Here is a 27,673-nt window from a genome sequence, read left to right as displayed (position 1 = left end):
TTCTTTTTTTTAAATAACTTTATTTTTTTAATTGGAGTATAGTTAATTTACAATGTGTTAGTTTCAGGTGTACAGCAAAGTGAGTCAGTTATACATATACATATATCCACCCTTTTATCAGATTCCTTTCCCATAGAGGTTATTACAGTGTATTGAGTAGAGTTCCCTGTGCTGTACAGCAGGTCTTTATTAGTTATCTATTTTATATATAGTCATGTGTATATGTTGATCCCAATCTCCCCATTTATCCCTCCACCCCCTTTGCCCGCTCGTAACAATAAGATTGTTTTTTATGTCTGTGACTCTCTTTCTGTTTTGTACATAAGTTCGTTTGTACCAGTTTAGTATTGTATTCCTGAGCGGTGAGAAGCTGAACCTGAATTCGGTAACACTTTGTCTTTAGAGTTGGTGAAAGGATTCAGCCCCACACAAGCAGACAGCTTGTCTTCAGGCCATTTTATTTTGACCCCAACGGAGATCTCTAGGGAGCGGGGACCTAGTTTTCCCGGGCGGTCGGCTCTTGTGGGTCAGCTTCCCGATCGCACCAGCAGAGGGGGAACCGACCACAGCAGGGCTGGAGCCACGGCTTCCAGAGGTTGTCCGGCATGTCCAGCTGCAGTGGAACCGGGCTGAGCGTCCGGCGATGGTCCTCCACGGCCTTTGTGATTCTCTCCATCACCTCATGGAATGAGGACTCCGTGTCTGGCGTGAGGGCGTGGGCCTCGGAAGGGTCTCTCGAGAGGTCAAACAGCAACGGTGGGTCATGATGGGCTACTTTGTCCCCAGAGCATGGGCAGACCCCTCTCCCGTAGCAGGCACCGGCTCCGTCTGGGTGGAACACTGGGGTCACGTAGTGGACTTTCCACACTGCCCCTCCTGGAGGAAGGGCAAGAATTGGGGAGGGTTGGCATGGAGACACAGGACACATTGCTGGAGAGCTGGGCGATTCACAAGTGCCAGGGGCTGGAAGCAGCCCAGGTGTCCATCAAGTGATGGATGGATACACAGCATGGGGGCCATCCACACAGTGGAATATCACACAGCCATGAAAAGGAGTGAAGCTCTGACACAGGCTGCCACGTGGATGGACCTTAAACACACGTTGCTCAGAGAAAGAAGCCAGACACAGAAGGACACACAGTGTGTGATCCGTTTGTAGGAAGCGTCCAGAACAGGCAAATCCACAGACACAGAAAGTGGGTTCATGGTTACCAGGGGCTGGGGGAGGGGGATTGGGGAGTGAGTATTTAATGGGTTTGGAGTTTCATTGTGGAGGTGATGAAAATGTTATAGAGCTAGATGACGGTGAGGTTTGCACCCACTGTGAAGTGCTAAATGTCACTCCATTTTTACATTCGAAAAGGGTGAATTTTATGGTGACGTGAATATCATGGACTGAATGTGTGTCCTCCACCCCTTCAACCCCAGATTCATTGTGGAAGCCTTGAGCTCCACCGTGATGGGATTAAGAGATAGAGCCTTGGGAGGTGATTAGGGGTAGACGATGTTGTGAGGGTGGGGCCCCCGGGATGGGATTTGTGTCCTTATAAGAAGAGAAAGAGGCCAGAGCTCTCTCTCCCCAACATGAGGACACAAGGAGAAGGTGGCCAAATCTGACCCAGAAGAGAGTCCTCCCTAGAACCAGACCGTGCTGGCACCTTGATCTCATACTTCCAGCCTCTAGAACTGTGAGAAATAAGTGTGCATTACTTTAAGCTCCCTGCTCTGTGGTCTTTTGTTATGGCAGCCGGAGCTAAGATGGTGAGGGAGAGCGCCACAGAGCTGTTTACAAAAAGGAATGAATTACTTGTCTTGACGGTGGTTTCCTAAGTGAATTCTCAGTGATGTTTTTCCTGAGCTTCTCTCTAGCTGTGAAGGTTCCACCAAGAAAAGGAGGGAAGGAAGGAAGGAAGGAAGGAGGGAAGGAGGGAAGGAAGGAAGGAGGGAAGGAGGGAAGGAAGGAAGGAGGGAAGGAGGGAAGGAAGGAAGGAGGGAAGGAAGGAGGGAAGGAGGGAAGGAAGGAAGGAGGGAAGGAGGGGAGGAAGGAGGGAAGGAAGGAAGGAGGGAAGGAAGGAGGGAAGGAGGGAAGGAAGGAAGGAGGGAAGGAAGGAAGGAGGAAGGAAAGAAGGGAGGGAGAGAGTAGCATGCATCTGTAAGACATCCTCCAGCGTCTGAGAAGACTTACTACTTAGAGGTCAGCTGGCACCAGATCTAGCTCAGCCTCAGGAAGCGATTTTGACCAAATGGAAGGAGAGACTGAGGCTGTCCTCACACCAGCACTGCCCCCCGCCGTGGGTCAGACCCAGGACTGCACAGCCTGAGCCCTGCGGCTTCCTGCTGCGCGGAGAAGGAGGCCCCCACTCTCCCTCTGGCATCCCCCCGCATCCTCGCAGGGCAGCAAGTCTGGGGAAGCCACACATGTAACCAGAGGGCAGTGAGCGGGACTCTGGTGGCCGTGCCTCTTCCAGGACCAGGTGGGAGGGCTCCCTTGGATCCTGGTGTAGGAGGACCAGGGAGGGAGACGGGGCAGGGCTGGGGCTGCTCCTGGGACCTGGACAGGAGAGTGAGAATGAGGCCAGGGGTCCCCATGCAGCCAGCAAGTGTGGGCAACCAAGACCTGTGGTCAGACGGGCATCCCGTTCCCTTCGTCCCCACAGCCACCAGATTTCCCTGCGCAAGCCCTGGTTCCCAGGCTGGCACCGCTGTGGTTTGGTGTTTTTATGGGAACACTGGCTTCTGTTCCCTTCGAAGCATTTATGGTGACCTGCGGTCTTTTTTTTTTTTTTTTTTTTAATATTTATTTACTTATTTGGCTGCGCTGGGTCTTAGCTGTGGCACGTGGGATCTAGTTCCCTGACCAGGGATGGAACTCTGTGCCCCCTGCATTAGGAGCGCGGAGCCTTAACCAAAGGACCCCCAGGGAATCCCTGCGACCTGTTGTCTTAACAAGTGTCAGTTTTCTCACCTGTGAACTGGGGACAGGAATTGTCATCTGCTGGGGTTTTCAGAGTAAAATGAGTTCATCGGCATCGGAGGACACTCACTCAATGTCCGTGATTGTTTTCATCGTTCAGCAGATGAGTACAGAGAGAAGACAGACAGAGTCGTAGGGAGGGGACTCAGGCCAGAGAGCGGTAAATAGACACCAGAAATGAGAAGATTGCCAAGAGTGCCGGATGCCTGGAAGAAAATACAAGCGGTCCAGGTGATGGAAGGCGGACGTGTGCAAGGTGCGGGGTGGGGTCATAGTGGATGCGGGACGTGAAGGTCAAGAACGGAGGACGGTCAGCCTCCTGAGCATGTTCTCGATGGCAGGGACGGGTCGTGCAAAGGCCCTGAGGCAGTAACTGCAGGTTCTAGAATCACAGGGCATGGTTCTGCTGCAGCTTGGTGACCGGGGGCTCCTAGGGTCCGAGCTCTTGCCCCAGAGAAGGGGAGGGGCTGGCTCATGTCACAGGGAGGAATCGGTATGGTGGGTGGTCCTGGAAAGGTTTTCATGGAGGGCTAAGTGGACAATGGGAGTGGGATGAAGAGTGGACCTGGGGAGGCCGGTGAGGGGGCCGTCGAAGAGACATGGCAAGTAGGAACAGGGGACTTCCCTGGCGGTCCAGTGGTTAGGGCTCCACGGTCCCAATTCAGGGGGCGTGGGTTCGATCCCTGGTTGGAGAACTAAGATCCCACATGGCGCGTGACACAGCCGAAAAACAAAAAGTTAAAAAAAAAAAAGTAAGAACACACTCCCTATCTACCTTGAAAAAAAAATTGAGATATTTGCCCAATAACTGAGAGAGGAGAAGTTCGGTAATGGGGCAGCCACGGGGTAAAGGAAAAGAGGATGAACGTTGATCCCAGGTATCGGTGCCACTCACAGCAGTGCTTGAAGGTTGGGCTATGGAACTGAAGGAAAGTTTAAAAAAACGCTTAAAAAGGGAAATCTATAATATGTGACTTTAAAAAATCAAAAGCGTAGCAATAGGAATCATCCCTAAGCATAAATGCTGGTAGACTGAACTGTGCAATTGAATGAAAGTTTTCTAAAAAATCGTAAAAGGGGAAATCTATAGTATGTAAGTTTAAAAAAGCAAAAATGTAGCAATAAAAATTATCCGTAAGCATAAATAGTTGTAGATTGTGCTAGGTAATTGAATGAAAGTTTTTGTGTTTTTTTTTTGCCACGCCCCATGGTATGCAGGATCTGAGTTCCCCAACCAGGGATTGAACCCGTCCCCCTCTGCAGTGGAAGCACGGAGTCTTAACCACTGGACTTCCAGGGAAGTCCCTGAATGAAAGCTTTTTTTTTTTTTAATCTTAAAAGAGGAAATCTATGTTATGAAATTCTTAAAAACCCAAAAATGTAGCAATAAAAATCATCCCCGATGATGATACTACTGGAAAGGATGGACAGGAAAAGGAGGGAGATTTTTAAAAAATCTATTGGTAACTTCCTCAAATAAGGGGGATTCCAAAAGGTATTCTTTTATTCTTGTTTCAGACAACTGGACATGTCCAGAGAATGGTTTTGAGGCATAAAGAAAAAAGAGTGAGTTGAATTGCAAGAGGGCTATAGGCCTTCCCAAACCCTGGAAGAAAACCAAGTCCTTAAGGCAAATCCACAAAAAAGGGAGAAAATGTCAGGGCAAAATGCAGAATAACAGAGAGGGAAACAGAAATGAAGAAAAGAGAAGAAACTCAAATAGCTGAAAGTCTGTTACCACAGACCAAGGCAGAGGCAGAACTCAAGCAGTTAGAAAATTTAAAAATATAGTTGTTTAGTAAATCCAAGAGCTGGATTTAAAAAGATTCATAGAAACAGAAAACCTCAAGCAACTCCAGTCAGACGATGATGGAGAATCCAGCTATAAATATGGAAGCAATTAAAATACAATGAAATGACTTGGTAAGGGAGCAAAGTGCTTGGTAAAACGAATAGCTTTTCAATAAGAAGTGCGGAGACATAACATGCCTCAGTTTGGGAACACTTGATATTGTAAAGATACCACTTTCCCCCCCAAAATCATTTATACGTTGAAGACAATGGATATTGATATTCCTGTGGGATTAAAAAAAAATAGTTGCAAATGATTTTACAATTCTTTTGAAAGGACTGTTGGGCCACAACAGCCCAGAAAAGTTTGAGGTGCAAAAATTATTCACTAAACATGTTACTGCTTGTTTTACAAAGTTATCGTTAATCTAACAGGTATGAGATGGTGTCATGAAGTTAAGACACGTGGAAAGCAAATATAGATTAAGAGGACAGACTGGAAAGGTTAGAATCAGGTTGGAACACCTGTGTGTGTACAAGTGTGTGTGTGTGATGATAAAAGTTGCACCTCACCTCATGGGGCTGGGGGACGGGAAAGCCATAGACCAGAGAATTCCCTTCCGATCACCACGGGATGATCGACAGTGAAAGGACGTTGCCGGCATCAGAAGAAAAATACCGCCAAGAAGGAAATAAAGGAGCTCGCGTGGACATGCAAAAGCCACAAAGAAGCAGAAAATGCGAACGGAGGCCAAGACATGACTCCTTCAGGCAGGCTACTCACTGTTCCGTTGGTGCCACCGGGCTGCGTGCAGGAAGCTCTCGCAGTAATGCATCAGGAACTCGTGCTCCGAGTGCTGGGCTGTCCCCAGGAGCAAGGGCAGCAGGTCCCGGCCGTCAATCACCCTACAGGCAGGAGCACAGGGACTCAGGGCGGGGCTGCTGGAAGGTGGGCGTGGCCTTAACAAGCCCAGGGCCGCCCCGGGGCAGTCAGCACCCCAGCCGCCTGCACACAGCGCCTTCGGCTAAAAGATGTTGGAGGGTCCAGCTTGCTCGGCTGAAGTAATGGTCCCCCCAGCCTTATTCTGAAGGCACAAATAGCAGAACAAAATGGAAACACCTGCTTGGTTCTGTATGGATTTGAGCTTTTTTTTTTTTTTTTTTTTTGCGGTACGCGGGCCTCTCACTGTTGTGGCCTCTCCCGTTGCGGAGCACAGGCTCCCGACGCGCAGGCTCAGCGGCCATGGCTCACCGCCTAGCCGCTCCGCGGCATGTGGGATCTTCCCAGACCGGAGCACGAACCCGTGTCCCCTGCATCGGCAGGCGAACTCTCAACCACTGCGCCACCTGGGAAGCCCCTGGATTTGAGCTTTAAGTCGTTATAGAACATGCGGCATTCTTCAACAAGACCTGGAATCATTTCATAAGTATATATAATAAAAGAAATCTATATGCCTATGTAGTGTATATATGCAATATACATCATTATATAAAAAATATATACCTTATATGCACAATATATATCATTATATACAAATAGACATATATACACTATATATGCAATATATAATATATACACAATATATGTATTATATATTCAATATATACACTATATATTATATATACTGTATATACAATATACATATACACATACCACATACATATACCATAGATATGTGATATATATACCCACCATATATACATAAAATATATGCATACCGCATGGATACACCACACCTATAGCACATATATATATACACCATGAATATACACAATATATATCATTTCATTTCCAAACGTGTATTCATATACACATACACATACGTTTACATATGTGTGTGTATAAATATATATAAATGTATATATAAATAAAACCAAGCAACAATATATGGCTGAATTTTATCTTCTAGCAAAATACATTTGTGATATACATGATGGACAAATTTTTATTTTTAAAACAAATGAGATATTATAAATTAATGTTAAAAATTAGCAGCCAGTTAGGAGGAAAAAAAATCAACCAGAGACATGATATTCAATGTAAGAGAAGAGAAAAGAGGAGAATGTAATATTCAACATCTCTGCTGATAAAGCAGTGGAAATGATAACACACATATATGTAGATGTGCAAACACACATACTGTATGTGTCGTTTATATAATAAATAAATTACATGTATAAATTAAACTGATTTTAGTTCTATTATTTTAAAAACAGATGCTCTCACATACAGCCAGTAGCAATTCCTAGGGAACAATTTGACAAAATGTATCAAGAGTTTAGTAACTGGCCACACACTTTGACCCAGGAATTCAACTTCCAGGGGTTTTTACTAAGAAGGTAATTATGACAGGCAGTAAAATGACAAAGCCAGATTTTTTTTCAAAATGAACACGGCTGAAGTCCACCTGTAAGAGGTTAGTTGAAAGAATACTGTAAAGCCATTAAAATTTTTGTCCATGCATAAAGTGTCTAAATATATATAGATATATACATATATATCTCTCTATATATACTGAATATTTTATACAAATATATAAAATATAAATATATAATATATCTAAATATATATAGTACATAGGTATCATATAACTTAATTATGTATTCATCTCTACGTTGTCAAGTTTACGAAATAATTTTATTTTCTTTCTATTCCTCCCAAATTTTCTATCATTTTTAAAGGAAGAAAAACTGGAATCGGGCTTCCCTGGTGGTGCAGTGGTTAAGAATCCACCTGCCAGTGCAGGGGCCACGGGTTCGAGCCCTGGTCCAGGAAGATCCCACGTGCCGTGGAGCAACTAAGCCCACGAGCCACAACTACTGAGCCCGCGAGCCACAACTGCTGAGCCCACGTGCCTAGAGCCCATGCTCCGCGACAAGAGAAGCCACCGCAATGAGAAGCCCGCGCACCGCAATGAAGAGTAGCCCCCGCCGGCCACAACTAGAGAAAGCCCGCGTGCAGCAACGAAGACCCAACACAGCCAAAAATAAATAAATAAAATAATAAATAAATAAAAAAAATAAGAAAAACTGGGATCATGAAAAGTCCCTACCACACTACATCAAAAGGAATCTCTTGTGATGAATCGTTAGTAAATTCATTGATGCGTTTCAGTGACAATCGTCCTTATTATCAAATGGCTCCACTTAAGACTGAGAAGAGAAGGACATTTTGTGCGTAAAATGAAGCCGACGTTGGATCCCAGCAGAGAATGATGAGCGTTCTTCCCGATACTGATCTCACGGATGTTTTATGCCAAACAAAAGTGACAGTGATGTTTGACATACATGTTGGCTCTACACAAAACGCAACTACCTTCTTCGGGCTGCTCTGTACCTGTCATGGGGCACCTGGCCACCCCCCAGCTGGACCACGGTGGGGAAGACATCCATCAGGCTGGTGGGCTCGTGGATCAGGCGGCCAGCGGGCAGCACCCCGGGCCACCGGAGTATCCCTGGGACCCGGATCCCACCTTCCCAGCCGCCCATGCCTTTGCCACCTGTGTTTAAACATGAACAGGAAAGAATGTGATTGAAAACCCAAAGTGTTCCTTACCTGGGTGATTTAACCTTTTCCATCCGTTTTAAATCTCTCTTTCTCTCCCTCCCTCTTTAATTACATGATGACATTTAGTTCCTCCCTGGCAGAGCATAGATTTTGTTTTATTTATTATTCTGGGTGTTGGTTTTCCACCACACGGGGGTCAGGACATGGATACCTTTGGGGACATTATTCTGTTGACCACAACGATCATTTGGGTTCCTTTGGTTTTTGTGACTTTGCTTTGTAAACTCCCATTCCAGAGAAAGCGTTGGGAATTACTGGGAAGAGATGAAGCCAGTACACATGGATCTGGGAATGTCTCACCCTTACCTTTATATATCCCATTCCAGCCACCATATTGATGGTTTCCAAACTGAGCCTCTAAGGATCCCCCATGATCCGACGTAAAATAAACGAGGGTACTGTTGGTCAAACCTTCCGTGTCCAAGGTATCAAGGATCTGCCCTGCAAAGAATAGATGCGTGTGTGCCAGTCAAAATAGAAGAAACTCTTACACCGGATTTTTGGAACGCTTCCTTTAAATGAGTCTTCAGTGTTAAAGCTTAATGGGAGTCAGCAGTAATATAATTGTGCTATTTTAAGCATCTTCGATCTAAGATTGACATATGTCTTTGTATGTGCCCCATCCTGTTTCCAGAAAGTTTCAGGAAAGCTACAAGTGTACCTGCTGCATAGGACAACGTCGTGAACCCTTACAAATGAGGCAAAAGAAGATTACAGAGAAAAATAGGGAACAGGATGGGAAAGACGGTGACAAAGGCATTTGTACATGGATGAAGAATAGTTTTCAGTGGCAGTTCTAAGTTTCTTAGAGTCACATAAAAAATATCTGTACCCCCATGTTCATAGCAGCAGTATTTACAATAGCCAATACATGGAAGCAACCCGAGTGTCCATCGATGGATGAATGAATAAAGACAATGTGTTGTGTACATTCAACGGACTATTATGCAGCCTTGAGAAAGGAGGAAATCCTGCCACTTGCAGCGACATGCATGGACCCTGAGGGCATTATGCTCAGTGCAGTATGTCAGACAGAGAAAGACAAATACTGTGTGATCTCACTTATATGTGGGATCCAAAAAGCCACATCTACAGAAGGAGAAAACAGATTGATGGCTACTGCAGGTGAGGGTGAGGGGTGGGAAAAAATGGGGGAAGGTGGTTGGTTAAAAGTTACAGATTTAAAAAAACGAGTGTATTTCTTTGGTGTTTGGGTGTTGCTTTTTTATACAGTCTGACCAGGTCTGCATTTTTTTTTTTTGCGGTACGCGGGCCTCTCGCTGTTGTGGCCTCTCCCGTTGCGGAGCACAGGCTCCGGACGCGCAGGCTCAGCGGCCATGGCTCACGGGCCCAGCCGCTCCGCGGCATGTGGGATCTTCCCGGACCGGGACACGAACCTGTGTCCCCTGCATCGGCAGGCGGACTCTCAACCACTGCGCCACCAGGGAAGCCCTGGTCTTCTCATTCTTTACATCCTTCCCTCCTGCAGTTTCTGGACGAGGAACCATCACTTTCTCATCTGGAAAAGGTACCTACCCACCATCCAATCCATCTCTTCTGTGTTGTCCCCGTACAGCCCATGGGGACTCCTCCCTCGGAAGTTCTCGGTAGTGATGAGAGGGGTGTGGACATGTAGAAAGGACACGAAGAGGAGGAAAGGTCCTTGCTTGTTTCTGAAAGTAGATACGATGTGATGGGAGTTATTTTTTGGTCAACCTGAGATTGAGCTCCCACAGATGCTAAATACAAATTTCCATTGTCACGTCCTTACTCAGATACACGACTGTGCTGCTCTACCCACCAGCAGCAGCTGCGTAGATCTGTTCCACGGCGCGATGTTCCTGTGTCTGAGAATCTTCAGTGTGATGACTTTCTTCCTTCTAAAGTCTTTGGAAAAGTCCACACGAATTTTTTTATTTTTTGGCCATGCCACGGCATGTGGGATCTCAGCTTCCCGACCAGGTATCGAACCCGTGCCCCCTGCAGTGGAAGCGCAGAGTCCTAACCACTGGACCGCCAGGGAAGTCCCTCCACACTGATTTTATACGTCTTTTTCTTCCTGATTATCGTTTTCTAACTCTATGGACTTCGGATGACTGAAAGTAAAATAGAATACCAGGATGCCATCTGGTCTGACTTTCATTTTATTGTTATTTCGGTATATTTTTCGATTTCCAACTTAGCTGAAAGAATAAGTGATTTGCACATTCAGTTTTCTTGACAACTGCTCTTATGCAATGAAGTTTAGGGTGTGGAATAGTCATGAAAAAACCCACTTTCAAAATGATGTATATGGGGTTATTAATCTCAAGTTGATTCTCCCCAATCTAGACAATTCCTCACCTTCCCCTGTCTTCACCTGATCTTTATGGTCTAATCTACACCCTTAAAGGACAGAAGCAAAGGTGAAGCTCTTAGACTTAATAAGGACACATCAGGTTAATTTGTTTTAATTTGAAAGCCAAGTATTCGCTTCACACCTGACCCAGATTTGGCAATTCCATCAAAAGCTCTCTAAGAATATTCCGGAACATGATCACCACCCAGGTAAGTTGGGGTTCCATGGAGTCACCCACTCTACTGGAACCCCTTTGGGGAGCACAAAGTGGCCTCCGTTTGGTGAAGCTTTTCATTGTGTCCCTCCTGGTCTGGCCTGGTAAGTCTCTTTGTCACTGTCACTCACATTTACATCCAGGCTGAAGTTAGCCACAGGACCGCTTGGTCCTGATGGTAGAGCTTTAAAAATACTTAGAATTTATTGCAAAACCTACAGGTGATTCAGTTTCATATGTTCATTAAATACCACCCCTGTGGTAACCAGGGGTGCTCAAAGAATTGGACTGGCTCTTTTTTTTTTTTTTTTTTTAGCCATGCCACGTGGCTTGCAGACCAGGGATAGAACCCGTGCCCCCTGCGGTGCGAGCTCAGAGTCCTAACCACTGGACCCCCAGGGAATTCCCTGGTCTGGCTCTAAAATAAGAAGGAACAGCAGCAAATTTCAACTGACTGGTCAGTTGTTTCAACGGATCCAGTTGAGTTCCAGGGAACATCATTTATGCCCCATTTTACCAAAAAAATGTCTTTCTGAGCTGGGACCGTTTCACCACGCCAGTACCCATTCCAGAAGAAGCAGATTCCGAATTCATTTTCATCCTGAAGCCACCTTTGATACTCACCTTTTGACAAAGGATGAGACCTCCTTGAGCATAAGAGCCGTCGTCCTTTGAAGGGACATGGGCTGCTCGGTGATGGCGTGATTTCGCATCAGAAAGCAGTCGGCGTGAACAATCAGGGCACCCATGAAATAGGAGGTCGTGAGGCACAGCAGGGCCACAATGGCTGAGCAGATGACCAGAGTCCAGGAGCCCGCTACCAGGCGAGTGAGTTTCCCAGCGGTGAGTGTAAAGGCGGCCAACGCCATGACATGCGAGCAGACGTTGAGTTTATGCTCCAAGCCTGCGCGCTTTTCAGACACTTCCCCGGGTTCACAGTCTCCCATCATGGAAAACGGCATTCCGTAGAAATGGTCAAAGCCATGGCTGAGCGGGTGGTGGCAGTAATCATCGGAGGATTCACAGTTGAGACCCAGATGCCATTTTCCTGAAAAGCAAGAAGTACGCACACGTGACAACGGTCCGACCATCCCTGGGGGCGTGGGTATGGTGTGCTTGCCAAGTTCTAGGCTCTCTGCTGGGTGGTGGGATGAGGTGGGGATGTAGAGGAGGTGGGGGTAGCGTTTGCTGTTGTTTGTACCACAGCCTGGCCAGGTCACTTCAAGGGAATGAGGACCTTGTGTAGCAGCATTTCCTGTGCTGCTGGAACAAAGTCCCATAACTTGGTGGCTTGAAACAACAGGAATTTATGCTCTCACAGTTCTGGAGGGCAAGTCCCAAATCAAGGCAAGTGGGCAGGGCCGTGCTCCCTCCAGAGGCTCCAGGGGAGGGTCCTTCCCGCCTCTTCCAGCTTCTGGGGGCTCCAGGCGTCCCCAGGCTCGTGGCCGCATCCCTCCCATCTCTGCCTCAATGGTCTCACTATCTCCTCTTTGTAGTCAGATATGTGTCTGTCTCCCTCTTGAAAGGACGCTTGTCCTTGTACATAAGGAAACCTGGATCATCCAGGATCATCTCCTCATGTCAAGATCCTTCACTGAATCACATCTGCAAAGACCCTTTTTCCCTAGGTAAGGTTATATTTGCAGGTTCCAGCAGTTAGGACCTGCTATCTTTGGTGACCCTTATTCAGTCGACTCCACTTTGCGACTGTCTACAGGAGAGCAATAATCAAGGCACACAGTGGCCACACGGCTCTAGAAAACGTCATCTGATGTGACCAGCGTGAGCAAAAGATTTCCTGCCTTTAGAATTCTCCGTCCCTTTTGCTAATTCATTATAATCACAGTCAGGGTGGTGGTGGGTGACAGGTTTTGCAGACCCCACCTGTCGTGTTCAGTCAGTGGAAGGTGATTAGCTCCCCTGCTGTCACTGCTGGAGCGTTGATACGCTCTGTGTACCTTCTCAGCAGCCCAATGGTGTCCGTCACCCAGAAAACCTCATGTGATTTCCCGAGCGATATATCCACGAATCTATTGGATTCTATATTCAAAGAGCTAAAGAGTTAGCTTTGCTCTTTCTGATCGACAAAGGAGACCGTTAGCAAAACTTATTACTATAACATGATAATGATCATGACTCCTTGAGCCCCTTTCAAGAAACTGCCGTCCCTAATTTTCATTCATTCCACACATGATGTAAGCGGTTTGTTGACGTATAGAAAGATAAGCCTGCTCTTTATGGAAGCAGACAGGAAGGTTCTAAGCTGCGTGGTCACATTTCTAGACAGGAAATGGGGAAACCCAGCATGATGAAAATTTTTGGTAATTTGGTAAAATTAGAAAAGAAATGAGAAATCCCACTGTGTCCCAACTATTTCATTTCCAAACTTCTTACTTGACTATAACCTCCCTATAAAAGTAATGTGCTCCAGGGAGATCAGCTCAGTGCTTTGTGATCACCTAGAGGGGTGGGATAGGGAGGGTGGGAGGGAGACACAAGAGAGAGGAGATATGGGGATATATGTATAGCTGATTCACTTTGTTATAGAGCAGAAACTAACACACCATTGTAAGGCAATTATACTCCAATAAAGATGTGAAAAAAAAAGTAATGTGCTTAATACTTAGAAAATGTCCATACCTATGAGTCCAGTGGCATAGCCTTTATCTTTCAATATTTTTGCAAAAGTTGTTTCATTTGGTGGAAGTCCTCCAGATACGCCCGTCCACTGAAGAACACGGTAACCATTACTGGACACCATACCTTTGATCAATCGTTTTCAAAGAAATGTTACAATCAGACATCGATTTGTATCATCATTATTATCACTTTAACTTAGAACATTCGGTGGAAATCTCCATTATTCAAAATTCAGTTGAAAATTTACTTCCGACGTGGGTTGGTCTCATGGGTTTTATTTTTGTCAGCAAAGGAAATGATTCATTAATCGAAAATGTTAGCGAGAAGACTTACGGTCCTGCTGTGTCAAGGTTGTAAGCCGAAAGAGAATTAAATGAAAAGGAAAACAGAATTAAAAATGATTTTATGATGTCACCAAACTCTTGATAGAATCCAGTACTTCTCAAACTGGTCTGCACATTGGAATCATGGGAGGGGTTTCCAGAATATCTATGGTTATCATATCACCCCAGAGACTGTGATATTAGTTGGTCTGGGGTGGAATTTGGAATGGTTAAAAGGTCCCCCCAAATGATTCTCATGTGCTGAAAAGGTAGGGAACCACGGACATAATTCATCCTGACCCTGATAGATCCAGGACCTCTACCCAATCATTTAAAAATGTAGGTTCAATATTTTTATAAAGCTCTGCAGTATGCAGTTGAGAACCCACGATTTAGAAGATGCTCTTTGCCTCCTAGACCTTTTTGATGACTGCAGCTCAGTCTGATCAGAGAGGATCCACTTGGTTCAAAGAGCGAATGAAGTTCTCAGTGATCATGCTTTGGAAATTGGAGAATTCTGAGATTTTCCAAAACCTCAAGAATGCGTCTGGTTCAATGAAGGCTAGTGAAAACCAAATAGTTCTAGGTCAGGACAAAGAAAGTTGGGGTGTTTCAGCTTATGTTGTCGAGGATTTATTCTTCCCTGAGCAGGTTGCAGAGAACTATATATAGGAGGGTCTCTGGGGGTCACTTTGATGGGTCAACTTGACCAGGCTACGGTCCCCAGCCATGCAAGCACTAGTCCATGGGTCTAGGTGTTGCTGTGAAAGTCTTGTGTAGATTGGGTTAACATCTGCAATCAATTGGCTTCAACTAAAGGAGGTGACCCCCGTGCAGGTGGGTGGCCTCATCCAGTCCGTTGGAGGTCTCCAGCACAAAAGCTGAGGTTTCCAGACACAGAAGGGATTCTGCTTCAAGACTGCAACACCAGATCCCACCTGCGTCTCCAGCCTGCTGTCCTGCCCTGAGGATTCTGGACTTGCCAACCACACAGTCACACTAGCCAGTTCCTTAAAATAAATCTCTTTACAGAGTAGGAGACAGAGATGGTAGATCCTAAATAAACAGCTGATAGATTGATAGATGGTAGATGGATAGACAGATGATAGATGGATAGATAGATGATAGATGGATATATAGATAGATAGATGATAGATGGATGGATAGATGATAGATGAATAGATAAATGAGAGATAGATAGATGATAGATAAATGATAGACAATAGATAGATGATAGATGGAAAGATAGATGATAGATAGAAGATAGATAGATAGATACATGATAGATAGATGATAGATAGATCTTGTTGGCTCTGTTTCTCTGGAGAACTCCGGCTGATATAGGGTCTGAAGTCTGTCCCTACTCCCAGGAGTCAGCTTCAGGGTCAAAGGGCAGAAGGACATTATACAGACTTTCAAACTTTTAGTCTACTTTCTACCCAAATCCCCAGGGAGATAGAAGATTGGGAGAAAAAACCCCTCCAAACCCCTCTGAAAAACAAACAAAAAAACCCCCCAAACCAAAAAACCAAAAAGCCCCAAACCCCCCAAAAACAAACAACAAAAGAAAACAAAAAAGCCAAAAAAACAAAGAAACAAAAGAAAACACACCAAAAACCTCTCAAAAAACAAAACTAAAACCAAAACCAAAACCAACCAAACAAAAACCCCAGAACTTTATAACAAAAGATCTGCATGACTTTTAATGCAAGAGAGGATGATTTTGGAGCCCCTGAGGTGGAAGGGGAGGAATATTCTGTCGACGTATTTCCCTCTTTAAAATCATTCCGAGGTCTCAGATCTTTTTCTTGGGGCCACAGAGAGCAAAAGAAATTCCTTTTCCACGCGGCGGGCAGAGATTTGAAAACAATCTTCGGAGACCCCTATCTCTTCTGCTTCAGATTAAACATATTTGGTTACTTAAACTTTTGCACAACCAGAGTCATGATAATGCCTGTTAGGTCCCTTAATATCCCTCGGGGTAGATTATTACGTATGTTATACTAAGGGTTGAAAAGCTATGCCCCCCGGGGCAAATGTTGCCTACCACCTGATTGCATAACCCCTGCAGGTGGAGAATGGTTTTGTACGTTTTATTTAATGGTTGGGGAAAAAATCAGAAGTCGTATGTTTCATAACATAGGAAACTATATGAGATTTAAATTTCAGTGTTCATAAATAAAGTTTTATCAGAACACAGCCATGCTCATTTATGTATGTAAGGTCTGTAGCTGCTCTCAAGCTACAACAGTAGAGCTGTGTAGCTGTATCACAGGCTACATGGCCCACAGAGATGAAAGTATTTAATATCTCGCCCTTTCGAGAAAGAGTTTGCCAACGCCTGCCTTAAATGGTTATCCACATCACAGGAGACCATCAAATGCACCGGGCTCTACCAGTGTCACCTCGTTATCTATAGCTCTTACGGACTCCAATCTGACGGGGGACTTAGAGCGTTCTCTTCCCACTGTACTGGAGAATCCGCACGTGATTAGTCAAAAAGAGCATGTTCCTGCCCACTGCGTGGTTAGACGGAAGGAAGGACAAACCTGATCGGAGAGGGTATCTGCCTGTTAGGAAAGCGGCTCTGCTTGGCGTGCACACGGAAGCCGCGGCGATGTGCTGGGTGAGCATTACGCCGTCCGCGGCAAGGCGGTCAACGTTCGGAGTCCTGCAGACGGAGACGTTAACTGCTTTACTCCTTAGCGCACAAACACAGAGGCTTTTCCCGTGAGCATAGTGACATCCTACTTAATAGAAAACTTTCCAGTCCCCAATTAACACATGCATGCGTTCTTAGGAACGAACAAAAGACAACGGCTTTGCAGAGCTGGGGATGGACCTAGAGCCTGTGATACAGAGTGAAGCAAGCCAGACGAGAAAAATGGATACCGTATCATATCTTTTCCATGTGGCGTCTAGAAAAATGGTACAGATGAACTTCTTTGCAAAGCAGGAATAGAGACACAGACGTTGAGAACGAACATATGGATACTGGGCGGGTGGGATGAATTAGGAGAATGGGATGGACATAGACACACTACTATATATAAAATAGGTAACTAATGAGAACCTACTGTGTAGCACAGGGAACTCTACTCAGTGCTCTGCGGTGACCTACATGGGAAGGGAATCTAAAAAAGAGTGGCCGTATGTATACGTCTAACTGATTCACTTTGTTATACTGCAGAAACTAACACAGCATTGTGAAGCAACTATAGTCCAATGACAATTAGTAATTTTAAAAAAGGCAGTGGAAAAACTTCAAATGTCTTCTGAAACCTCAAAGAAGTATCCACTGCGTTATTATTGACCAAGTTTCCACAATATACGACTGGTGCCGAGGCAGATACGATAAGAGATCCAGCATTGAGAGTCCAGAGTGACTTCTCACTGAGGACACACAGTCTTCTTTTTTTCTTTACTTTTTATTTTATATTAGCGTGGGGTTGATGAGCCGTGTTGCGTCAGTTTCAGGGGTGCGGCACAGTGACTCAGCTATCCACAGACGTGTATCTATGCTGTTTCAGATTCTTTTCCCATTTAGGTCGTTACAGAGGATTGAGCAGAGCCCCCTGTGCTCTACAGAGGTCCTTGCTGGTCACGCATTTTAAGCACAGCTGTGCGGGCACGCTACTCCTAACTGGAAGATTTGACTCCACGCTACCAGCGCACTGTCGGTGGGACGTGAGGGTGGGACTCAGATGCAGCGTCAGGGTAGTGCCTGTGCTACCAGAGACTGTGCTGATGGAGATCATACTTAAGAGTGAAGCGATTATTCACACACAGGATGCGTGTGAGCTGGCGTTCGTGCAGGTGTGGGAAGAAGGCGGGATTAAGGGCGTTCAGAGAAATGATGTGTGTGCAATTCTGTTATAGTTTGAACTGCACAGACCGAGGGTCAGCTGCGATAGCAGTGGCCTCTGCACCGGGGTGTCAGATGAGCAATTCTCTGGTCCTTGCCTTATGGTGTCGTTGCCATAGCAGCCGACATCTCCGATGCCGAGATCGTCTGCCATCAGGAGAAGGATATTCGGACGGGAACCAGATAGACTGCGGCAAGCTGAGGGCTTCAAATCCAGAAGCACACTGACTGTCAGAGCCAGCCAGCTCCTGAAAAACAAGCTACCCAACAAGGCTTCATGCTGCTTTCCACCTGATTGACACTACTTCTGTAAGTGGGAAGTTGGGTTCCCTCTTTTAGGGGACTTTGATATTATCAGCCCATTTCAGAAGAGTTTGAATACACCTCTTAGGCATTTGAATTTTTTCTCTCTCTGTCTTGCTTTTTTTTTTTTAAAGTTAAAAACAACTCATCCTTTCATGGATGCCACCCTGGGCAGGCAAATAAACAGCAGGACAAGGGTGTTCCAATCCCCAGCAGCGTCATGAAATAAAGATGGAAATCTGAATCTGATGGAATTTGTGTCGTGGGCTTCCCGGAAAACCAGACACCGGCCCCATGGCAAGACTTGACGCACAGCTGCATCGGAAAGAGTGAGGTGGAATTCTTTCTGGAGCTGCCGGGGAGCACCTCCCAGGAAAGGGTGCGTGGAACGTGTATATTAATCGTGAATCCTCAAGAGGGGAGGGATCAATTACTAATTTAGAAAGATCAGTTTACTATCAATGCATTCTGAGAAAGCGACATGAAGGAACACAGAGGCAGACCTAGAAGATGAACGAGTGCCCATCATCCTATCTTACCAAGAGTGTTCCAGATGTAACATGTCCTCTCTGTCCTTGTATTTCCTGGAAGAGATAAAGAGGTTGATATTAACACAGGCAGCAGAAAATGAACTAATGCAGGAAGTCAGACAGTAAGTCTGTAACGAGAAAGGGAAACGTGGATTCTCTCTGATGCTATCAATAACATCTTAACTACTAAAAACTCATCAAGGAATGAATGTTCTTCCCTACTCAAAAAGCTTTACGACTGCTGAACACTGTCTTTAGAACGTAGAACATGGCCTTTGTTAGCTCTAGCTTAGGTCAGAGTGTGATCGGTTTTGAGGCACTCTGTCAGAACAGAAACGTATCTCCCTGTAGGTGAAAGTTCCCGAGGTGTTCTAGATCCAGGAGTGGCTGCCAGGAACCATGTTTGGTCCAGATGGATCTTAAATCCCATACATGGAGCAAGGAAGCAAAGCCGCGTTTCCGCTGAAGGTTCTGGAATTCTGGGGCCTCACCAAGGTCGTGGTTCACGGCTCTCACTTGCACAAGCTCTGGACAAAGTGGGTGTTCCGCTCCAGTGGAACGTGTTTCAGCTTGAGGAAGCTGTGAACGCCCTTGAGATAGGCCCTTGGGTGAAACGGAGCCAATGTGCAAATAACGTACCTGGGAGCAGAATGTAGGAGGTAGGCTGTGGGCAGAGCTGGAGTGGCTCTGTCCTGCTTGGAATTCTGCTCCAGCCTGACGAGCTGGAAAAACCAGCTGGTTTGGGGGTGTCTGCCTTTGCGTTTGAGTCCTGATGTGACTTAAAAAAAAAAAAAAAGAATGTGGGGAATTCCCTAGTGGTCCAGTGGTTTGGACTCCACACTTTCACTGCCGGGGCCGGGGTTCAATCCCTGGTCGGGGAACTAAGGTCCTGCAAGCCTCAAGGCGCGGCCAAAATAAAGAAGAATGTAGAACATGTGTTTATCAAGAGCCGATGGTAAATATTTTGGGCTTTTCTGCCCAGATGGTCTTGTCGCTACTACTTCTCTCTGCCGTCATAGCATGGAAATGGCCACGGACAACCCAGATGACTGGCCCTTGTTGTCCTCCAATTAAACTTGATTTCCAAAAACAGGCAGAGTTTGCCAAACAGACCAGAGATTCCTAATTCCCGATATAGAAGGCAGGAGTATAAAGGAAAATGCAAAATTCAGTGATAAAATATTGATATGAAATGATCTCCAATTCATATTTAAAAAATTTTTTGATTGTGGTAAACGCACATAACAAAATTTCCCATCTTAACCTTTTTTTTTTTTTTTTTTTTTGCGGTACGCGGGCCTCTCACTGTTGTGGCCTCTCCCGTTGCGGAGCACAGGCTCCGGAGGTGCAGGCTCAGCGGCCATGGCTCACGGGCCCAGCCGCTCCGCGGCATGTGGGATCTTCCCGGACCGGGGCACGAACCCGTGTCCCCTGCATCGGCAGGCGGACTCTCAACCACTGCGCCACCAGGGAAGCCCTATCCAATATATTTTAAATGAAAAAAAAAAAAAAAGAGTCAAGAGAGTATGCTGCTGCCCCTACAAAACGATCATAGGAAAGGGGAAGAACACGTGTATTTACGTGTCTACAAAGCTGTCTGGTGACAACAGCTACTTTCTGCAGATAACTGGCAACCCTGTCCCTTGATGCGTGAGAATCACACCTTGGGCTAACTTTCTAGCTCTGTTTCCCTGGAAACCCAATAAAGGTAGAATGTCAATGGGTGACTGGGCAACATTATGTGTAATAAAAATGCTGGTCCCTGGCAGCTTGTTTGTGGCCATGAGGAACCATGAAGACATGAGGGAAGCCAACTTGGGGCTTCTGGGGGTCAGTGGCCCTTGACCTGGCATGGCTTTTGCAGTGACCCAGAAGCTCTGCTCATGAGTTGTTTGAAGAGAAGTTGGCTCGCGTGGTGGGCGAGCTTCCGAGCTGGGGACATCCAGCCTTTCAGAGTGACACCCTCTCCATCTAAGCTGTCCCCTGGGAAGGTGCAGACTAGCTGCTGGCTGGCTGTGTGTGCAGAGGCGTGGATCACTGTATGCAGGGCCTTCTCCAAGGAGAAATGGCCCAGTGTGCTTCCACCCTTCTCCTTCTGAGCTAGCCTGACATTTCCTGGTGCTTCATGTTCTCTGGACATTAGCCCTTGCCTGCAAAACAGAGGTGGCTCCTTCCAAGCTCACTTGCAGTTCAGGTGCTTTCTCACACCTCCCCAAGCTGCGTCCTCCTCAGCACAAGGACAGGGCAGCGCACCTGTGGTCAGCCGGATGACCATCGCATGCAACTGGGACAGGGCTTGGGCAGCGAGAAACCCCACAGACAGGTTTCTCTGGATGGCTCTCTGTGGTCACTGCCTCTGTAGCGGGGAAGCTTTCAGTTGGGATCAAGGCTGAGGGCTCCCATCACGCCTGGTGAGACGTACCGTGATCCAGGCTGTTTATTTACCTCATTCCTTTCGAAGAAGGATCTTAGTGAGGTGTGAGCTACCTGGCTTGCTGCCTCTTTTTCGCGTCTGGTAGCTGGTGTACAGGTGGGGGACCTGTTGCAAGGTGATTGTGTCTGTTTGCACAGACACAGAGTTAGCTTTAGGGTTCTTTCTTGGTGTTATACATCCCATGGGTGGACAACGTACAATGCCATGTACACCCCGCCCAGCCCATTAGAGTATCATATAGAGTAGTTTCACTGCCCTAAAAATCTTCTGTGCTTTGCCTGTTCATCCCTCTTCCCATCGTAACCCCTGGCAACCACTGATCCTTTTACTGCCTCCCTAATTTTACCTTTTCCAGAATGTCATGGAGATGGACTCATACAATATGTATGTTGTGGATGAAACTACTCCACTCTCTGCTGCAAGGACAGAACACCAGGGACTTTGCCTACTAGACCTGTTTTAACATGTAGACAGTTTGGATGGCGTATCTCAAATTGAGCAGAGGGGGGAAGCTGGAAATGCTTTCGTTTCACACCATCGGCATTCGCCGTACCCTTTCGTTTGTTCCATTTTGCAATTTTTGGCTACAAATCTTTACCTCTCAGGAGGTCTATATGAACATTTTAATTTATATGTATTTATATATGAAATAAATACATTTATGTATATGTATGTATAGATACATGTATATATAAAACACAATAATCATATATAAAAATATGAAAATATATAATATAGTATAAAGTAGATATGATTGTTTTCTTTACATCTATTTTAATCTTTTTTTTTCTTCCCCCAGAAAAAGCATGTTATGGGCTTCTTCTGACTTTTCTAGGGAACGTGACTGGTTCTACTTGTTCTGCTGGTGGGTTAGAGTTGAGTGTATATATGCCGCTTGAGCACATGGTGGAAATGTCATACGAGGTTTAGTTTTATCAAATCTTTGGTTCACCTCTTCAGTGATAGGCTCTCTATACTTAGCTGCACAGAAGGAGCGTATTCTTCTGTTCCAAGGAACACAGCATCTTATCCCTTAGAACACTGCATGCTTTTCTCCATGTTGGCTACCAGAGAAAACTTTTCATAAGAAAGAGACAAAGAAAGAGCAGAGGGTAGGGTGGTGGTTGCAGGGGGTGGGGGGTGGGAGAAATGGGAGGATGTTGAAGGATGCAAACTTGCAACATGTAGGTAAATACTTTCTGGAGAGCTGACCCACCCACAGTGATTACACTCAACGCTGCTGCTGTAATGTTAAGTGTCAAAGTTGCTAAGAGACTAGATCTCAATTGTTTTCAACACAAAAAAGCAATGGCAACTACGGAGGTGATAGCAGTGTTAGCTAACGCTATTGTCGCCATCATATTGCAACATAGAAATGTTATCAAACTGACCCTTTGTATACAGCAAACTCTCACAATGTTATCTGCTAATTATATCTCAATAAGCACAAGGAGATCAACTGCATGCTTTGTGACGACCTAGAGGGGTGGGGTAGGGAAGGTGGGAGGGAGACGCAAGAGGGAGGGGATATGGGGTATATGCATACGTATAGCTGATGCACTTTGTTATACAGCAGCAACTAACACAACAACGTAAAGCAATTATACGCCGATAAAGATTTGAGAGAAAAAAAAAAAGAATACTTACCAAAAAAAAAGTCAAATACTTTGACCATTTAAAAGCAAAAAAATACAGAAAAAGAGAAAGAAAGCCCGGCAATGAAGTATTACCCATAATGTAGCCTTTGATGCTCTTCCAGGGGAGAAAGAATTACAACCCCTGGTTCCCCGCTGTCCTCCAGACCCCAGGCAGCAAGTCTCATTTCTCCACTACACTTGAGCCCTGTTCCCAAACCCGGTTCAGTTTTTAATCTTAGCATCTCTCCAACGTCCAATCCACATGCTCCCAAATCTCTTAGCATTTCGCGTGGTTACATTCGCTCTTTCTGAACTAAATTCTGCGTTCCTTGTAGACATCACCCAAGGCAAAAATCTGACATGCCTATCTTTGCTTTCCATGTTTAAGAAAGTCGCCGCTAACATACGGCCAGATGCTGCCGTGTGCCCTGCAGCCACGCGTGCTTAGGGGGGCTGCCACGGGTCGCTGGCCGGGCTGGAGCGGCCTTGCTAGCGTCTCAAGAAAAGCTGGTTACCTGAAGGGCTGTCTCTGGGCCAGGCCAGCTGTAGGTAAGCGAACGGCTGCTTCTCCGGGGGGGACCAGCCCTCTGGGTGCTCTTGCCGGGAGACACGATCTCAGCTCTGAGTCAAGGACCTCTCTCCGGTGCACGCATGTGCCAGCTGATTCACTCTTCAGAGCAACAAGGATCGTACGGAAACCAAGTTAGGTTGTCCAGAGAAGGGGCCGGGAAGTCCCTGGCGTCTGCTGTCTGCGCTTTTCGGGTTTCTACAGAAGCCCTTCTGTTCTCATTTACAAACTGTAACACTTGCAGAGGGATCTCTGACAACTCTTGCTGGAAACAGGGAGTCTTTCATTCACAAGTAGGTTGAACCCCGCCTGGCCTTTGGTCAATTCAGACGGGGCATTTGCTGGCTGTGTCTCAAAGCAGGGAAGCAGTTGCCTTGAACATCCCTCTGGAACAGTCCTGAAACGTCCTGCTTCTGCCGCCTCTGGCATCCGCCTTCAAAATAAACAGAAGACAGAAAATAGCTCTGACTAAGCTGCAACTACCTCTAGATACAAATGATGTTTAATTACCTGATAACGTGACTCTCGGTGGAAAGTCGTTTTTGGCTGCACGCCAATTTCTTTTTCTTTTCTATTCGCTAATGTAAACATTTGTTCTGTACGTCTGTGTCTCTATTTCTGCTTTGCAAATAAGTTCATCTGTATCCTTTTCCGAGATTCCACATCTATGTGTTAATATACGGTATTTGTTTTTCTCTGTCTGACTTCCTTCACTCTGTAAGACAGTCTCTAGGTCCACCCGCGTCTCTGCAAATGGTGCAGTTTCGTTCCTTTTTATGGCCGAGTAAGGTTCCATTTATAGATGTACCCGATGTATCTACAAGCAAATCAGTTACCCCCCAAAAGACCCCTCCGGGGAATAGGGGGTATTTGGAGGCGGGAGAAGACCTGACTCTAGCTCACCGTGTCAATGTGACTATATCGCACCCCAAAGCTGGTGAAAACTGGGAAGAACAGGGATTGAAATTACTTATACCTGGTTGGTGGATTTTGGATGCAGCTTTCTGGGACAAAAAAAGACAACTTGGAAAACCTGCAGTCATGAGAACAGTGAACTTACTGTGAGTCACTCATGCACGTCCGATGCTAGGTCACCAGCACTTTCCTGAACTTTCCAGAAGGTGCGGGCAGAAAGTTTCTGCCCAGGTAGGTTGTGACTGCCACCTGGCTGCACAGTAAAATGCATCTCGAATTCAGAAATACTATCATGAGGGTGTTGCCAATAAAATTTCCTGTGCTGCGGGCTGTCTCTTCACTCTCTTGGCCGTATGCGTTGACACACACCGGTTTTTAATTCTGAGGCAGTGAAATGTATCTTTTTCCCTCTTTGATCGCTTGTACTTTTGGTGTCATAGCGAAGGAATCATTGCCAAGTCCGAAGTCATGAAGCTTTAACCCTGTATTTTCTGGTAAGAGCTTTGTCCTTTTAAGCCCCCTTTTTTAGGTCTTTGCTCCATTTGGAGTTCATTTAGGGGTCTATCCACGCAGTGGCATATTACGGTCATCAAAAGGATTGAAGCACGGACACAGGCTTCAACGTGATGAACCTCAAAAACGTGATGCTCAGTGAGAGAAGCCAGACACAGAAGGACACACAGTGTACGATTTCATTGATATAAATTGTCCAGGATAGGTAAAGCCATAGAGATTTGGGGCTGGACACGTTGAGTAGTCACCAGGGACTGGAGAGAGGGTATGATGAAGGGGGACTCTTACTGGGTAAGGGGTCTCCTTTCGGGATGATAAACATGCTTTGGAACTGGATAGAGGAGGTGCCTATACAACATTGTGGGTGTGTTAAACCCTCTGAATGGTAGAGTTCACAATGTTATGTGTATTTTAGGACAATCAAAGAAACGAAAAAAGAACCTGGGGATAAAAATGTCTGCTGGAGAACAGATTAAAATAGAGTTTGTAACTTGCCCCAAATTCCATTTCTAGTAAGTTGTTTGATCCACAGCAGTGGTTGACCTGAACGTGTCCACTTAATTATCCTGCCACTTCCCCTGAGAGAAAAGATGTTGAATTTGACCCCTTCCTTTAATAAGGACACGCTGGGTCCTGGGACCCTTTGTTGGGACCTGGGACCCTTTGAGGCAGTGCTGCAGTGCTTGTCCCTGGACACGCCTCTCCTTAAGCGACGAAATACAAAGAAACTCAATGGGACTAAAAATAACTGCGTGCATGCGCAGTTGGGACAAATTCTGCACCCAACAGATACAAAGAGACCAAAAAAACACAACTGCCACTATTGAAGAGCGGGGAGCAAACACAGGTGTCGGGAGCAAAACCAGGGTACTATGCATGCCCCCAGCACACAGCACCACCTAAGGGGTGGGCAGACCACCCAAGCCTCCCCTCCAGCCCGACCCCTGGACACACCCCTACCCTCACCTCATATAAGGAACAAGTTTGCCCCCCCTTGTTCCCAGCAAGCAAGGGAACCTGTTACTTTTGTGAACTTCAGAATTAGCCTTTTATTATTTTTTTTTGAGAGGGTATCTATTGTAATTCTCGAAGGGAGATGTGCAGCTCATATCATTGCAATGAATAAATTAACTCTAAGTATTAAAAATCTTTGGTTGACACAGAGCCTAACAATTTGCCAGAGACAAGGATTTTCTTAGGTCACATTTACCTCGTAATGGCTCTAATTTAAGTTTTTATTAGTAGAATTTTTCTTAGTGAAGAGCAAATGTAGAGGGATTGGGTCTGTCTCAGCCGATGCAAAAACTGAATTTATCTTAATTGTTAGGGAAAAAAAGAATGTTTTTAGTAACAGATGTATTTAAAATTTTCCATTTTGTTGAGTATTCTCTTTAATGCTTTATAATACTAATGATTCAAGGGTCATCGAATAGCAGGTGGTTTGGAGGACCTTCGGAATTTATGTGAATCTCTTTAGAAATCCCTTGTATAATTGGGGAACCGTATGGTAAAGACATCATCCAATCTGTTAAATTCCTTCCGGTGGGGAATTAGTAAAATAAAGCAACGAGGAAACTGCCTCCTCACTTTTCATTATTAATGTATTTAAATTAGAAAAAAAGAATAGAATCACAGAGCTTCTATTCTGAATCAATAACCCTTTGAATGCGAAAGTCAGAATCTTGCGTCATTCATGTTACCCAAAAAGATAATAGTAAATGGGGACATTTACGGCTGTGTCACTATTGGGGGTGGAAGGGGGCTGCTGGCACGTGGTGGGTGGAGACCAGAGAAGCTGCTCCACAGCCCCAGTGCCCAGCACGCCCCGCATCAGAGGGTCATCCAGCCCCAGATGTCAGTCGTGCTGAGGCTGAGACACCCTGACCGAGCATGGAGACCCCGTCTGTCTATATGTCTTTCTATCTATGTATCAATCATCTATTTATTATCTATCAACCATCTAATATCTATTTTTATTTTAGTTCTTTTTTTCTTCTTTCCTTCTTTCCTTCCTCCCTCCCTCCCTCCCTTTCTTTCTATTATCTATCATCTACTGAGTATGTATCTATCATCTATAATCATCTATTTATTTATCAGCTATTACTTATCTATCAACTATCTATCATCTGTCTATCTATCCAGCCATCCATCACCTCTATCTACCTATCTGTCTCTCTCTCTATCCATCCATCCATCACATCTATGTCTCTATCTCTCTATCTAACTATCTATCTATCTCTCATCTAACTATTTATGTCTCTCTATCTATGGCAGTGATTTGCAACCAGAGACAGTTCTACTTCCCTACAGACACTTGGTGATACCTAGGGACATTTTTTATTATCACAATTTTGGAGCTGCTCCTGGCACCTGGTGGGTGGAGACCAGGGAAGCTGCTCTGTACCCCACAGGGCCCAGCACGCCCCGCATCAGAGACTCATCCAGCCCCACATGCCAGTAGTGTTGAGATGGAGAAACAATGGTCTAGGACATTACCTGACTCTCCAGGTGTGCCTGTTCCCTTCATGTCACATCCACACATGAACTTTTAGCTCTTTATACATCACCGGGGAGTTTGGTTTATCCAAATTGACTCTCGCCCACCTCCAAGCTTTGGTCCTGAGCACAGAGCGGAAACAGAGGATGCAGAGGCTAAAATGGAAAGTAGCGTCAATTGTTCTTCTCCGCTTTGGTAGAAACTGTTGAGTTTGGCTGAATCGTGCCCGGAATCATGTAATTCTGGCTTAGCCTCACCACCTGTTCCCATCAGGATATCGTGGGGATCCCACTGGGCATCAAGCCATTTTTAGGGGTCCACTTTGCAGGTCGACTGTGGGTTTGGTAGATAATTACACATTTTCCAGGTGTGTTAGGGAAGGAGGGAAGGTGCTTCTCTTTCATTGGAAGAATACAGGCACTTCCGAGATGGGTGGAATTGTTAAGTACAAATATTTTAGTTCGTGAGTATTAATAGAGGGAATTTCTAAAAATTAAAGTATATTTGATTTACAGTATCGTGTTAGTTTCAGGTGTACAGCACAGCGATTCAGATGTATACAT

At 45.5% G+C, this 27,673-nt stretch overlaps 1 protein-coding gene across 6 annotated transcripts; it reads right to left on the bottom strand.

The window, feature by feature from the left end:
• On the bottom strand, positions 1 to 23,598 carry LOC117310265 (arylsulfatase L-like). 6 transcript variants are annotated; one of them, XR_004524442.2, is made up of 12 exons: positions 23,133 to 23,598; positions 18,556 to 18,600; positions 17,812 to 17,973; positions 16,398 to 16,519; positions 13,526 to 13,648; positions 11,510 to 11,933; positions 9,870 to 10,006; positions 8,640 to 8,774; positions 8,103 to 8,265; positions 5,550 to 5,671; positions 2,966 to 3,180; positions 742 to 876 (listed from the first exon to the last, which is right to left on the bottom strand). XR_004524442.2 is itself a non-coding variant. In XM_033849405.2 (11 exons), exons 2-11 carry the CDS (start codon positions 18,576 to 18,578, stop codon positions 497 to 499), a joined length of 1,791 nt encoding a protein of 596 aa, XP_033705296.1. In that variant the 5' UTR covers positions 18,579 to 18,600; positions 23,133 to 23,593; the 3' UTR covers positions 1 to 496. The 6 variants fall into 6 exon arrangements, 5 of the variants coding, with proteins under 5 accessions (XP_033705296.1, XP_033705297.1, XP_073654914.1 ...); XM_033849405.2 differs by lacking the exon at positions 2,966 to 3,180 and having other exon boundaries at positions 1 to 876; positions 23,133 to 23,593; XM_033849407.2 differs by lacking the exon at positions 742 to 876 and having other exon boundaries at positions 935 to 3,180.
• Between the last annotated feature and the right edge of the window lie 4,075 nt (positions 23,599 to 27,673).

Source organism: Tursiops truncatus, chromosome X (genome assembly GCF_011762595.2).
Source record: "Tursiops truncatus isolate mTurTru1 chromosome X, mTurTru1.mat.Y, whole genome shotgun sequence".
NCBI lineage: Eukaryota > Metazoa > Chordata > Mammalia > Artiodactyla > Delphinidae > Tursiops > Tursiops truncatus.
Note: the sequence above shows the minus strand (reverse complement) of the source record. Positions and strands in the feature narration are given on the sequence as shown.